This window comes from Crocuta crocuta, unplaced genomic scaffold, assembly GCF_008692635.1.
Source record: "Crocuta crocuta isolate KB4526 unplaced genomic scaffold, BGI_CrCroc_1.0 scaffold125, whole genome shotgun sequence".
Classification (NCBI taxonomy): Eukaryota; Metazoa; Chordata; class Mammalia; order Carnivora; family Hyaenidae; genus Crocuta; species Crocuta crocuta.
This window is the reverse complement of record NW_027531143.1, coordinates 8,975,840-8,989,059: the sequence shown is the minus strand read 5'-3', so window position 1 is coordinate 8,989,059 and position 13,220 is coordinate 8,975,840. Positions and strand designations below refer to the sequence as shown.

The 13,220-nt window shown below is 33.9% G+C and overlaps 1 protein-coding gene across 1 annotated transcript in view; it reads left to right on the top strand.

Moving 5' to 3' along the window:
- Positions 1-13,220, top strand: part of COL24A1 (collagen type XXIV alpha 1 chain) — a 374,970-nt gene that overhangs the window by 83,575 nt on the left and 278,175 nt on the right. The window contains exons 9-12 of the mRNA XM_077771041.1: positions 2,446-2,499; positions 3,714-3,758; positions 8,203-8,256; positions 11,208-11,252. Of these exons, the coding sequence (XP_077627167.1) occupies positions 2,446-2,499; positions 3,714-3,758; positions 8,203-8,256; positions 11,208-11,252 (198 nt within the window). The remainder of the gene's footprint in view (positions 1-2,445; positions 2,500-3,713; positions 3,759-8,202; positions 8,257-11,207; positions 11,253-13,220) is intronic.

The window sequence follows — 13,220 nt, the reverse complement described above, 5'->3', positions numbered from 1 at the left end:
TAGTTTTCAGCATACAGATATTTTACATCTTTGGTTTATTCCTAGGTATCTTATGGTTTTTGGTGTGGTTGTAAATGGGATCAATTCCTTGATTTATTTTTCTGCTGATTCTGTATTGTTGTATAGAAATGCAACCAATTTCTGTGTGTTGATTTAATTATCCTGCGACTTTGCTAAATTCACATATCAGTTCTAACAGTTTTTTGATGGAGTATTTCGAGTTTTCCATGTAGAGTATCACGTCATCTGCAAAGAGTAAAAGTTTTCTTTCTTTTTGTTGTCTGATTGCCGAGGCTAAGACTTCCAGGACTTTTTGAACAACAGTGGTGAGAGTGGACATCCCTGTCATGTTCCTGACCTTAGGGAGAAAGCTCTAAGTGTTTTCCCATTGAGGATGATATTAGCTGTGGGCCTTTCATATGTGTGTTTTATAATGTTGAGGTATGTTCCTTCTATCCCTACTTTCTTGAGGGTTTTTATCAAGAAAGGATGCTGTATTTTGTCAAATGTTTTTTCTGCATTTATTGAAAGGATTATATGGTTCTTATCCTTTCTTTTATTAATGAGGTGTATCACCCTGATTGATTTGTAAATATTGAACTAGACTTCCAAACCAGGAATAAATCCCACTTGATCATGGTGAATAATTCTTTTCATGTACTGTTGAATTGATTTGCTAGTATCTTGTTGAGAATTTTTGCATCCAGATTCATGAGGAATATTGGTCCATAATTTTCCTTTCAGTGGGGTCTTTGTCTAGTTTTGGAATGAAGGTAATGCTGGCTTTATAGAATGAATTTGGAAGATTTTTTCCCATTTCTTTTTTTTTTTGGAACAATTTGAAAAGAGTAGGTATTAACTATTCTTTAAATGGATATTTTTGATAACCGATTCCATTTCTTTGCTGGTGATAGGCCTGTTCAAGTTTTCTATTTCTTCCTGTTTGAGCACACGCACCCCAATGTTTATAGCAGTGCTATGAACAATAGCCAAATTATGGAAAGGGCCCAAATGCCTATTTGCTAATGAATGGATAAAGAAGATATGTTATATATATACAATAAAATACTAAGTGGTCAAAAAAGAATGAAATCTTGCCATTTGCAATGACATGGATGGAACTAGAGTGTGTTATGCTAAGCAAGGAAAATAAGTCAATCAGAGAAAGACAAACATGATATGATTTCACTCATATGTGGAATGTAAGAAACAAAACAAATGAACATAGGAGAAGGGGAGGAAAAATACGATAAAAACAGAGAGGGAGGCAAACCATAATGGGTGTTGGGCATTAGGAGGGCATTTGTTGGGTTGAGCACTGGGTGTTATATGTAAATGATGAATCACTGGATGTTATATGTCAATGATGAAACCAACACTACACTGTATTTTAACTAACTTGAGTTCAAATAAATATTTTTTAAAAAAATTAATTAAAAATTTAGTTTACTTGGGTGCCTAGATGACTCAATTGAGCATCCAGCTCTTGGTTTCAGCTTAGGTCATGATCTCAGGTTCATGGGATTGAGCCCTGTGTTGGGTTCTGCACTGAGCATGGAGCCTGACTAAGATTCTCTCTCTCCCTCCTCCCCTTTCCCCTGCTCACACATGATCTCTCTCTCTCTAAAACAAGACAAGAATATTTTAAATGAATTTACCATTCCAAAGTTAGTGTTTGAATTTTTAGATAGATCTGTGTCATGACTGAGGTTCTTACCACTCAATATCCATTTCTTAATCAAACTTGCTATAAAAATAAGTTTACTTTAGGAAGGAAGAAGAGGTTGGTTCTGAAGCTCACTGCCCCTTTTAGTCTTCTGGGGCTCATGCTCAGACATTAAGAAGAGTTGCAAAATGATGAGATAAGAAAATGATTAAGACACAAAACACTATAAAAAGACACTGGTTATAAAGAAATGTACCAATTCTTCGAGCACCTGGGTGGCTCAGTTGAGCATCTGACTTTGGCTCTGTTCATCATCTCGCGGTTCGTGAGTTTCAGCTCACATCAGGCTCGCTGCTGTCAGCACAGAGCCATCTTTAATCCTCTGTCCCCCTCTCTTTGCCCTCTCCTGCTTGTGCTCTCTCAAAAGTAAATAAACATTTATTAAAGGAAGGAAGGGACGGAGGGAGGGAGGGAGGGAGGGAGGAAGGAAGAAATGTACCAACTCATTCTAGAATAAATGTCTTCTTTATGTAGTGCTGGAATTTTCCATCCTAGACTTATCATTAATAATCAGTGTCTCATTTAGGGCCCTAATCTAGCAGTTTTATTTATTTTTATTTCAAATAGGTGATATCAGTCAGATAAACAATGTGTAGGACCCTTAGTTCTTCTGTAGTGAAAAAAATTCTTTCTAAACCTGGGTATTATAATTGCACCAAATTTGTTCCCTTGGGCTTCTTTTGGTTTTGTTGTTTTATTTATTTTACTTTTTATTTCAGGGAGTTCCAGGATTCACTGGTAATATTGGTGCACGTGGTTACCCTGGCAGGCAGGTGAGGTAACTATGTTTATACTTCTCCTTTTATGTTCCTTTTTATTAATGCATTGCATTTTCTGATTTTCACAGTTAACATTCAAATAATAATTGGTTTGTTTTTATTAAATAATGAATTACTCATGGAAAAATAATTCAAAATCAAAATTATAAAAATTCTCCAAAATTTTACTGTAGAAAGTTATGTGTAAAACTAGAGTAGAGTTTTTAAATGTGTATGATGTGATACAGTGGAACCTTCAAAATTAAAATGCCCAAGAGTCTAATGAGATGTTAAAACAATCCTGAGGCTGATTTTACAATACTGACACTGACTAAAATGAAGTAATGGTAAGAGTTAAGAGTAGATGACAAGTATTATTTTTTAATAGCAGAATTATAAAAACTTGAGAAACAGTTTGATAGTGCTATATATACCACTACCAAACACTTTTATCTGAAATGAATTCAAATCTTTGTATATGGTTTTGAAAATTCATTCTAATTATATCATATTTATTTCCCTCTAATTTTTAACTTTATTTCATGTAGACTAAAAAGAGAACACATTTTCTTTCCTAGGTTTTCATGAAGACTTACTCTTGAAATTAATTATTCATTTAACATGCTAAAAAACTATAGTTATAATCTCTTCTATTCTCAAGAATAAGTGAAATTAAAATGCCAAAAATTAATCTATAGTTAACAAAATTCCACATTTTGGGCCTTTAAAAATACATGGAAGGCATTGTATAGTTAGAGTCTTACCACCAAGTGGTTATCTGAAACATAAAATATAAATGCTCAAGCATTTGAAGTTAAAAATGTATTTATTTTTTAATTATGGGAATATATTTTAGATAAGTTAACTAGAAGTGTTTCAGTAGAACATAATTTTCCAATGAGAAATAATTTAATTAAAAAATTTTTTTGTATCTTATAATGTGTGTTAACCTACCTTATTTGGCTGTCTAAAATAGGTGTGTGTGTGTGTGTGTGTGTGTGTGTGTGTGTGTCTGTCTGTCTGTCTGTGTGTGCGTGCGTGCATACGGTGCCTCTTTCAGTTCCGGAATGCTAAAACTCCTTGAATATATATAGTCTTCATTAAGTATACCTAGTTCTGAATTTTATACTTGTGAAAAGTGATACCTTTTTGTGTACCCATTTCATTTTATTTATCAACAATGCTTTCAAATAGTGTAGTATGATGATGATGTCTTTTGTTCACACTAGGGTGTAGCTGGACCAGAAGGTAATCCAGGTCCTAAAGGTGTACGAGTAAGTAAGCATTTTCATCATTTTGTAAGTGTGTTTACATACGAGTAGGATGAAATACATAAAACATCAGATTGAGTTATCAGTTTCACACCTGCGTAGGGGTTTTGAATATAATGCCAGTTTAGCCTAAAAAGAAGTACATTTGTTTCATAGATACTTTCACTGTTAATGGCAACAGAAAGCAGTCTTATAGTAGTTTTACGTCATTCCTTTATGTATGTTCTGGCTCCTACAATATAGCATGTCTGGTGTGTTAGAATATACTCTATAAATATTTGTAGTATAATTTATATATGAATATATATAGACCTAAGAAATAATGATAAAAAATATAAAGAGGAAACAAAATTCATATTAATTTCAAGGCTGAGATAATATCATACAAAAACTATCTGCAGTAAAAAAATATATATATATCTGAAAAGAAGGAAATAAGCTTATCATATCAAGAATACACCACTGTCCTTCTGAACCATTAAAGAGTTTTGTTAGTCACTTTAAATCATTAAGGGAGTAAAAAAATATTACTGTGATACCTTATGTAGTATCCTGCAAATTAAAATCAAAGCTAGTCCCCCCAAAAATTAAAAAGTAAACAAAAGTTTTGTTTTTAAAATTTTCTATTTTTAATGGCAAGTTATTTTCCACAATTTACATCTATGATTTATATTTTCTAAAATGCTTTTTTGAAATAAAGCATAATGTATTTATACAGTATGTGCTATAATGATCCTTCTAATTTTTAAAATTCCTAAATATTTTCAATTACTTTCATATGTATTTTCTTCTCTTATTTTGCTTCAATCCTGTGAAGTAATTTTACAGAGGAGAAAATAGTAAGCTAAGGAATTTACATGACTTGGCAAAGTCATAACTGGTCTGAAGTGGACCCAAAGGCTTCTTACCTTTACTCTGTACTCTTATCTCTATTTCGTACTGTCTCTACTCTTGCATTAACTGAAAATATAACAGGGACAGGTCATGATTTTTTTTTATTAGAAACTATACCAAAAGTACATATTGACTTGGATCCAGGAAGAAGAGATTTTATTGATCAAGAACATGGACTTTGGAGTTAGACAGACCTGCTTTTTTTTCCCCTTCATTTAAAAAATCTTATTAGTGATCATGAAACTTACCTTTAAGATAATTATGATAATTACCTGACCTTAACATTCTTCTTTTGTTTGCTTATTTATTTCTTTTGAGAGAGACAGAGAAAGTACCAGCAGGGGATGAGCAGAGAGAGAAAATCCTAAGCAGACTCTGTGCTGTCAGCCCAACATGGGGTTTAGTCTCACAAACTGTGAGATCATGATCTGAACCAAAATCAAGAGTCAGATGCTTAACCGACTGAGCCACCCAGGTGTCCTCTTGAACTTAACAGTCTTAAACCACAGTGCCCAGCATGTGGTATGCATTTTCTTTGCAGACCCTATCATTTTATTGGAATTTGGGAGTCTCCTCTGCCTGAGCTAGTACAAGACATGTTATTTGGCACCATGCAGTTTACTCTTTATATTTTTGCATTTTGTTTCAGTGATTCCTCTAACTTTTCTAAGTTCTTCTTTATGCCACTATATGGTATGCATTCTTTTGCACTATATTATACATCCTTTGGTTGCTTTTTTTTTCATTTGTATGGAAACTATTGTCTGAGTTGTAACCCTTTTTAAGTTTGCTTTTTAAGTTTTAAGGCAGCTTAGCTTCATAAAAACATTTTTTTAAATAACAACTGTAATTTATTTTCTGATTGATTTCATTGATTTGATTCCTTAATTTTCCTTTGTGAACACAGGAGGAGTCAAGAAGTCCATTTCTCTGGGCTTCATATTCACAGAGGTTCTCAAATGTAGACTTTTAACATTAATTTCAAAGTCACATTTGGTTAAAAAGACAAGAAACACAAAATTCTCGCTGACAGAATTATAAGAGGTTTTTTAAATTTGGTTTGTATCTTGTTACTGGACAATGCCACATGCTATGCACTATACATTAACATTTTTGTAAATCAAGTGATAAATGATCATTTGGCTGGCAGCATTATTTGATTTTGTTTTGTGGTGTTATGATAATTACTTTTACTTTAAATGTATATGTTTAAAATAGACCATCATTTTGTAACCCTCTTTTGGCAATTCTTTGTATAATAATATACAACTTGACTCAAAAAGTAGAAGTGTGTAGGTCTTCTCCAGCACACTGGTGACACAAAATTGCCTCTAACTGGATGTAAAAGCTTCGATCTAAAAATGAAAACAGCATATATGTTACTATCTTTTTAATGTTCTTTGTTTCATTACACACTAAACTGTAGTTTAGGGACAGTGTCTTAAGAATGACCACAACCCCATGTCATTTTTTTTTTTTTGATGAGTGCTGCTTACATTTTATATTCTGCTAGAATCTGCATAATAATCATCCAGAAGCCTTTATGAAATACCTGTGTAATTACTCATTAAAATGTTTAACTGTGAAATGTTTTTGCACCTTATTCAGGCTATATTGACTAGAGATCTTTCTCCTGAGTTCTCAGTTGATTATTTAGTTCAGTGATAAGTGTACACTAGTTAAGGTGTCTGTTCTTTTCATTTATAAGCAAAAACTCAGCTGTATATATTAAAATAAAAGTTAAACCTTTTTCAACGTAAGGCTATCTGTAGCTGGTGATTCTGAAAATAATGTTTTAGAATCAATGATCCAGGCTCATAATCCTTCAAATTGGACCACTGAAAGAGCCTTAACAGGTGTTCCTATGTTCACTGTTTCTTGCCTCAGATACATTCTCTATCCTGTCAACAGGTAATATTTTAAAGGTACAACCTAACCTTGGGGCACTACCGCGATCCCTTAAAGGCAGTAGCTTCCAGTTGTCTAATATATAAAGTCTAAAACCCTTAGCTTGAAATTTAAGGCTTGCCTTAAGTTAGTCTACAAACAATGGTATGTTTTACATTTAAATTGATGAAGAGGCTATTTACCTTAGAGCTGTAACTAAAGTATGTTAGGATGAAGTACCTTGCATTGTTATTTATATGTACCCTTTGTTGTCAGGTCAGTTGGAATTTTCTTTTAGGTTACAGTAGGTTTTTGCTCTTCTGCAAAACATCTTACACATATAATGCTGTTACCATTAACAGACACTCCCTGAAATTCTGTTTCTGCTTTCTGTAATTGTTCTGCTGGGAGTGTTTGTTCTTTCTCCATCCTCTGCTTAGCAGGATTTTAGCTGGTCTGTAGTCCTATCTCAAGTGTCAGTATCTTTTGAAACTTTTTGACTTTACCATCTGCCACATTGGTATGGAACTCTCCTTTGTGCTACATCCAGAATGGATACTTCCATTCTGCCTTAAATTTTAGTTAATTATTTTCTGCCCACTATAAAATTCAACAAGGAAAAAGATTTGGTCTTGATTTCATTGGCCACTGTGTCTTAAGTTATGCTCCCTATTCTTTTTTTTTTTTTTTTTTTTTAAGGAAAAGACTGATCTGTAACTTCTGGAAGGAGGGTAATAAGGCAAGGGGAAGTTATTTATTCTGTTAAGCCTAATAGTTTAACATTATTTAAAAAATTTTTAAACATTTATTCATTTTTAAGAGATAGAGACAGCGCATGAATGAGGTAGGGGCAGAGAGAAAGAAGGAGACACAAAATCGGAAGCAGGCTCCAGGCTCTGAGCTGTCAGCACAGAGCCCAATACAGGGCTTGAAGCCACAAACCACTGTTGTGCCTGAATTGCGAGGAGCCGGCACTGATGCAAATACAAAAGGGTCTTTTTACAAGCTCCAGCAGGGGCTCACCAGCCTGTCGATGTCATGGCAGCAAGGTGAAGCGAAGAACAATAGCAAACAGGGTTTTTAAGGAGTAAGGGATGGGGGTGTTACAGTACATGTAGCATCATCACATAAGCACCAATTACAATTACAGCTTTGAGCATTCAGCATCTGTGAGGTGTTCATTACTTTTGGTGGGACCCAATCATGACTTTTGAGAATCCTTTGAAAATGACCAATTATGAGGTGAGTTCAAAGGGCCCACGTGGGGTTCAGGCAAGCGGTGAGTGATTGGCTAGTTTGTATCTGCAGTTCCCAGCCTTGACTCAGACCATAGGAATGTTTTTCTTTTTCTTTTTTTTTTTCTTTTTGATTAACTGAACTGAGGGCGGTCCGAAGATGGCTTTAGCCTTGAACAGTCTGAGGCTTTTCCTGGGACTGGGACTGGGGCTACGTGCAGCCCGAGGTTTCTCTTAATGGAGGACTTAATTTTTGGCTCTTCACCACAAGATCATGATCTGAGCTGAAGTTGGAGCCCAACTGTCTGACCCACCCAGGCACCCCTAATAGTTTCACATTGTAATGAGATAATTTTATTATCTCTCTTTGAAATTCCTTACAGGGTAAGTATTCAAATGAAATAATACAAAGATTATTTGCTTACTTTAAGGGTTTTATTGGCTCTCCTGGAGAAGTAGGACAACTGGGACCTGAAGGAGAAAGAGTAAGTCTATTTCCTTCAATTATTATTTCTAAAGTGGTGTGCTTACAATAGTACAACAGGGGTCATAAACATTTATCAGGCAGGTAATCGTACTGAGTGAAGCAAACCAGATTTTAAGAAAAATCACCTACCAGAAATGTAATTAGACTCTCTTGAATTTTACTGAATTTTGTTTTAAAGAAGTAAGGGGATACAAATATTTATGGTTAGATTTATCTATCTATCTATCTATCTATCATCTATCTATCATCTATCTATCATCTATCTATCTATCTATCTATCTATCTATCTATCTATCTATCTATCTATCTATCTATCTATGAGAGAATATGCACACGTTGGGAACAAGAGAGGGGTAGAGGAAGAGAGAATCTAAGCAGGCTCCGTGCCCGCTGTGGAGTCCATCATGGGGCTAGATCTCATGACTGTGAGATCATTACCTGACCCAAAATCAAGAGTCAATGCTTAACCAACTGAGCCACCTAGGCACCCCTGGTTAGCTATTTTAAATTAATTAAAAAAAAAACAAATTGAAATATTAAAATATCTACTTATGAAAAATGTAATTCATTAATCTTTAAGTACATACTCTTGACAGGTCTTATATTTTACAATGCAATGTACAGTAAATAATTCAGCATAAGAAGATATATGTTTGTTTAATAATGGAAGATAGTTGTTCATAAACATAGGTACTTGTGAACAAAGATAGAATCTTTGCAAAATGGTTGCTATCTTAAAACAATTAAGTACAGAGTTTTGGTATTCCAGCTTCATCATGCCTACTTTTCAGTACTGTTCAGTGATTTCTATTTATTTACATTACTTCATTTATACTGTCAGTATTCATTGAAAAATATAGAATTGAATAATATTAATATATTATTAGGTTTTAAAATACAGTCATATTCAGAAGTTAGCATTTGACTCTGTTATTATAGGCATGAGGTTTAGGCCAGAGTTTTCATTTCTGGAAACTGGTTTTTGCGAATGAAAGTAAACTAAATTATTCTTTGCTAGATGAATTTTTCAAATATATAGTTTGAGTGACTTATATTACATTTTCTTGTAATTACTTGTGAATTTCTTGACAGAGAAGAAATATTCAGAATTTAAATGTGCTGTTATGACAATCAAAATGTCCATTCTTTGGTGAGATGAGGTGAAGATTTTCTCTTGATGAATATACAAGTCATTTCTTTCACTTGCAGAAATATCTTCAGTGTGATCCAACAACTAAAATACCTGATTGTCATGTGATACAGCAGACTTAGAGTTCATGTTTCCAATCTATCATGCAGAGAACTAAACTGGTCCTCATTGACCCAAAAGAGTATATACAGTTTACATTTTCATTACTGTGTTGCACTTGATACAATCCTTTCCTGTCCTTTAGGCATGAACTTATTTCTAGTTAATGATGTAATAAATAAAGCAAAATTATATGTCCTTGCAAAATGCTATTATCTTGAATTTAAGGATCCCATTACTGACCATCATTAGACACACTGCCTGTAATCGTACTCACTAGTTTTGACCAGTCTATATGAAAATATTAAGACCTGTCTCAAGTCATAAATGTAAGATCATTTTGTGATATTATGGCTATCATGGGTACCATGTCCTAATATTATTGGCTACTTCAAAATTTGCATTAAAGCTATGAATGATATAGCTTGCTGGGTGTTGTTATTGTGTTATAAAATGTGTACATGTAGAGAAGAGAGTAGAGAAGTGTAGAGAAGAGCAAGAAAAAAGTATAATGCTAATCACTTACAAAAACAGAAGAATTCCTGAAAGTCAGTAATGGAGGTGTACATGTACATAGATGACAAAGTGCTTATGTAATTTTGTCTGTACTATCCTTAGGTTTCCTGCTGAGGTTTAGTGGCACTACTAAAGTTATAAAAAATAATTACCTTATCTCTAACAAAAAGGTTGGCTATATTATGTAAAGATGTAGAAAGTCTTAATAAAATGAGTCCTATCGCTCACCCATGTTTTTGATAAGAGATTAGATGAGTATTTAGCAAATACTGTTGAACTGAAAGTGGATGGATTACTGCAACCAATGATATCCTCTAACTTATTTGTACCTATAAAGCCCAAGCTACATGATTCTGGCAGATTTCTTAGTTTCTAAGGCTTATAGGTAAGCCTAAGTCTCAAGGTGACTGTATCAGTGGGAGTGTTTTATACTGCAAGTAACAGAAAACCCCAACTCAAACTGGCTTAAAAATAAGGAAATTTTTAATAATGATGGTAAGGATAATAGCAAATGATTTACTGAATCATATATATGCAAGGCACAGGTAATATGAGCAGAGCCAGGATTTGAGCACTGATGTTCTGGCTCTAGTGCTTGAGTGTTAAGTATTATGACCTGCTACTTCTTACATGACCAGAAATCTATAGGTTAGGTGGGATCTAGGCACAATACAGTATTGAGCACAATGATACCATCCTCTCTGCTTTGCCTCACCTAATGTTGGTTTTATGCTAAGGCAGATTTCCTGCATAGTTGCAGAATTGCCAATGCAAGGGCTAAATGTGCTTTCATTTATGTCCAGTCAGAGAGGCAGGGAGACAAAGAGGAGTTAATTGTCCCTTAGGTTTTAGAAAATAAGACCTTCCTGGTCATTTGGTTTTGCAAACTTTGGTTGTGTGCCTACCTCTGGACTATCACTGGAGGAATGGAAGGATCCCATTTGGAAGTACAGATGGGAGGCATTCCAGAATAAAATCAGGATTCTGTTATGAAGAAGAAAAAGAGCCACTTCAATTAATTTAATATATTGAAGCTTTTCGGAATGTCATACTGGTTTAGAAAAACAATCATTTTTCTCCTTGTCATACTTCATTAATTGATGTTTGTAAAAGAAAAGATCTGTAATATCTGCCTCACTCATTTATTCAACAAAATGTTTACTTTTGACATTTGTATATTCTAGGGTGTTCCTGGGATTCGGGGAAAGAAGGGTCTGAAGGGAAGACAGGTAATTCCATTTTTATTTTTTGAGGTTCCATTCAGAGCAGTATAATCTAATTATGTGCATATTTCTCAGCTATACAAATATAAATGTCGTTGTTCTTGTCCACAATCTATCTCATTCAATAGAATTTAACTTTTGCTACCCTAACAGTCTATCAAATAATACCTGAGATTGTGAAGGGAAATTTAGATTAAAAATAATGAAATATAACACTTTTCTAACTATGTAAGAGACCAGTGGAAGGGACTTTTATCCCTATTGCAAGGAAGTAAAATGTCACAGATAATACATGAACAATTTAAAATACTAATGATAGCACTATTAACCCTCATATACAGGTTACAGGTTTTTAAAATGCCTCTTTCAGATATTAGTTTAGAAACTAGTTCATTACAGCTTCTTATATTTTCATATTTTAAAAAATCAAGGAGAGTGAATTTTGCTAGATATAATAATTTCAGAGATGGGAGGAAGTTTCGACATCATCTCACATCCCCATCATTTAACAAAGAAGACTGTGTGGTTCAGGGAAGCATCCTTACGTTATCCTGACTTAGTCTATCTAACGAACCACCTCCTTTTCACTTGTGTTGTTTTTACTGCCATCCAGAGGTATTAGGTTAACACTTCCTGTGCTACACTGTGTTCTCTAGCCTATGAGGAAGGAAATTGAGTTTTTCATAACAACTTTTCTAAAATTTTGGTATATATAATTAAAGCCTTGATAATAATTGTAAAAGACTACAAATCTCACCAGAATATTCATATCCTTTAAAAGCATTTTATTCTTGAGTTTTGCAGTATTTCTTGAAGGTAGATTAGAATCGGTATTAATGTCACCATTATATAGGTGAGGAGAGTGAGGCTCAGCATGTTCAAAGACTCTCTCAGCATCACATAGATAATGGTGGTAAAACCAGGAATTTACCTCAACTTCTCTGAATATAGATCCAGGATCCTTTTCCTTACTCCTTAGATATTTCTGCTGTCTGCTACTCATACTGTTTAGAACATGATTAATTTTTTTTTCATGATATCTGGCCAAAATGTGATAAAATTATTTTAAAGTTCCACTTTGAAGATTTCAATTTATTTGGGTGCCTAGGTGGCCCAGTCAGTTGAATGTCCAACTTTGGTTCAGATCGTGATCTCACAATTGGTAGGTTTGAGCCCCACATCAGGCTGGGCTCTTTGCTGACAGCTCAGAGCCTGGAGCGTGCTTCACAGTCTGTATCTCCCTTTCTCTGCCCCTCCCCTGCTCACACTCCCTCTCTCAAAAATGAACAAACTTTAAAAACAAAATTTCAATTTATTAAGAGAAGATGACCAAAGTGTCAAGAAATTAAAAATAAGCCAGCCATTTTGTTTTCTTACATTTATATTCAACTTTAAATCTAATCTTCTAGCATTTGTAACAACAGAAATTGTTACATCACCACGTTTAATTCTTAAGCACTCTGATAAATATTTTGTATGCCATCTCATTTAATTATGTTCTTTTATACTATAAAATGTTCTTTCTTTTTGCTTAAGTCCTCATCATACAGCCCAACAGAAATGTTTCTTTAACATGTGCAAATATCTATCTAAAAATGCAGATGTAGGCTGTCTCAAAATTGACAGTAGGTGGAATTTATCTTCCTTATTCTTGTCTTCTCCATGGTTTGTCTTTACTCTTTTCTATCCTTCTCCTATAGAAAAATGACATTAGTGAAAGAATGAATAAAGTTATTTATGGTTACTATGTAAATTATTTCTACTGCTTCAGCTATTACCTTACCCATTAGTAATTATATTCAAGGTGTAGTTTAAACAAAGTAAGTAATCTGCAGTGGCGGAATTTTAGGCATTGTTGAGAAAGGATAGTATTTTCCCAAAGCCCTTGTAATATGCCACTTAACGTAGCTACCAATTTCATTTATTAATATGGCTGGTTTTCTGTGGATATTAACTTTATCTTGGAAATGTGTT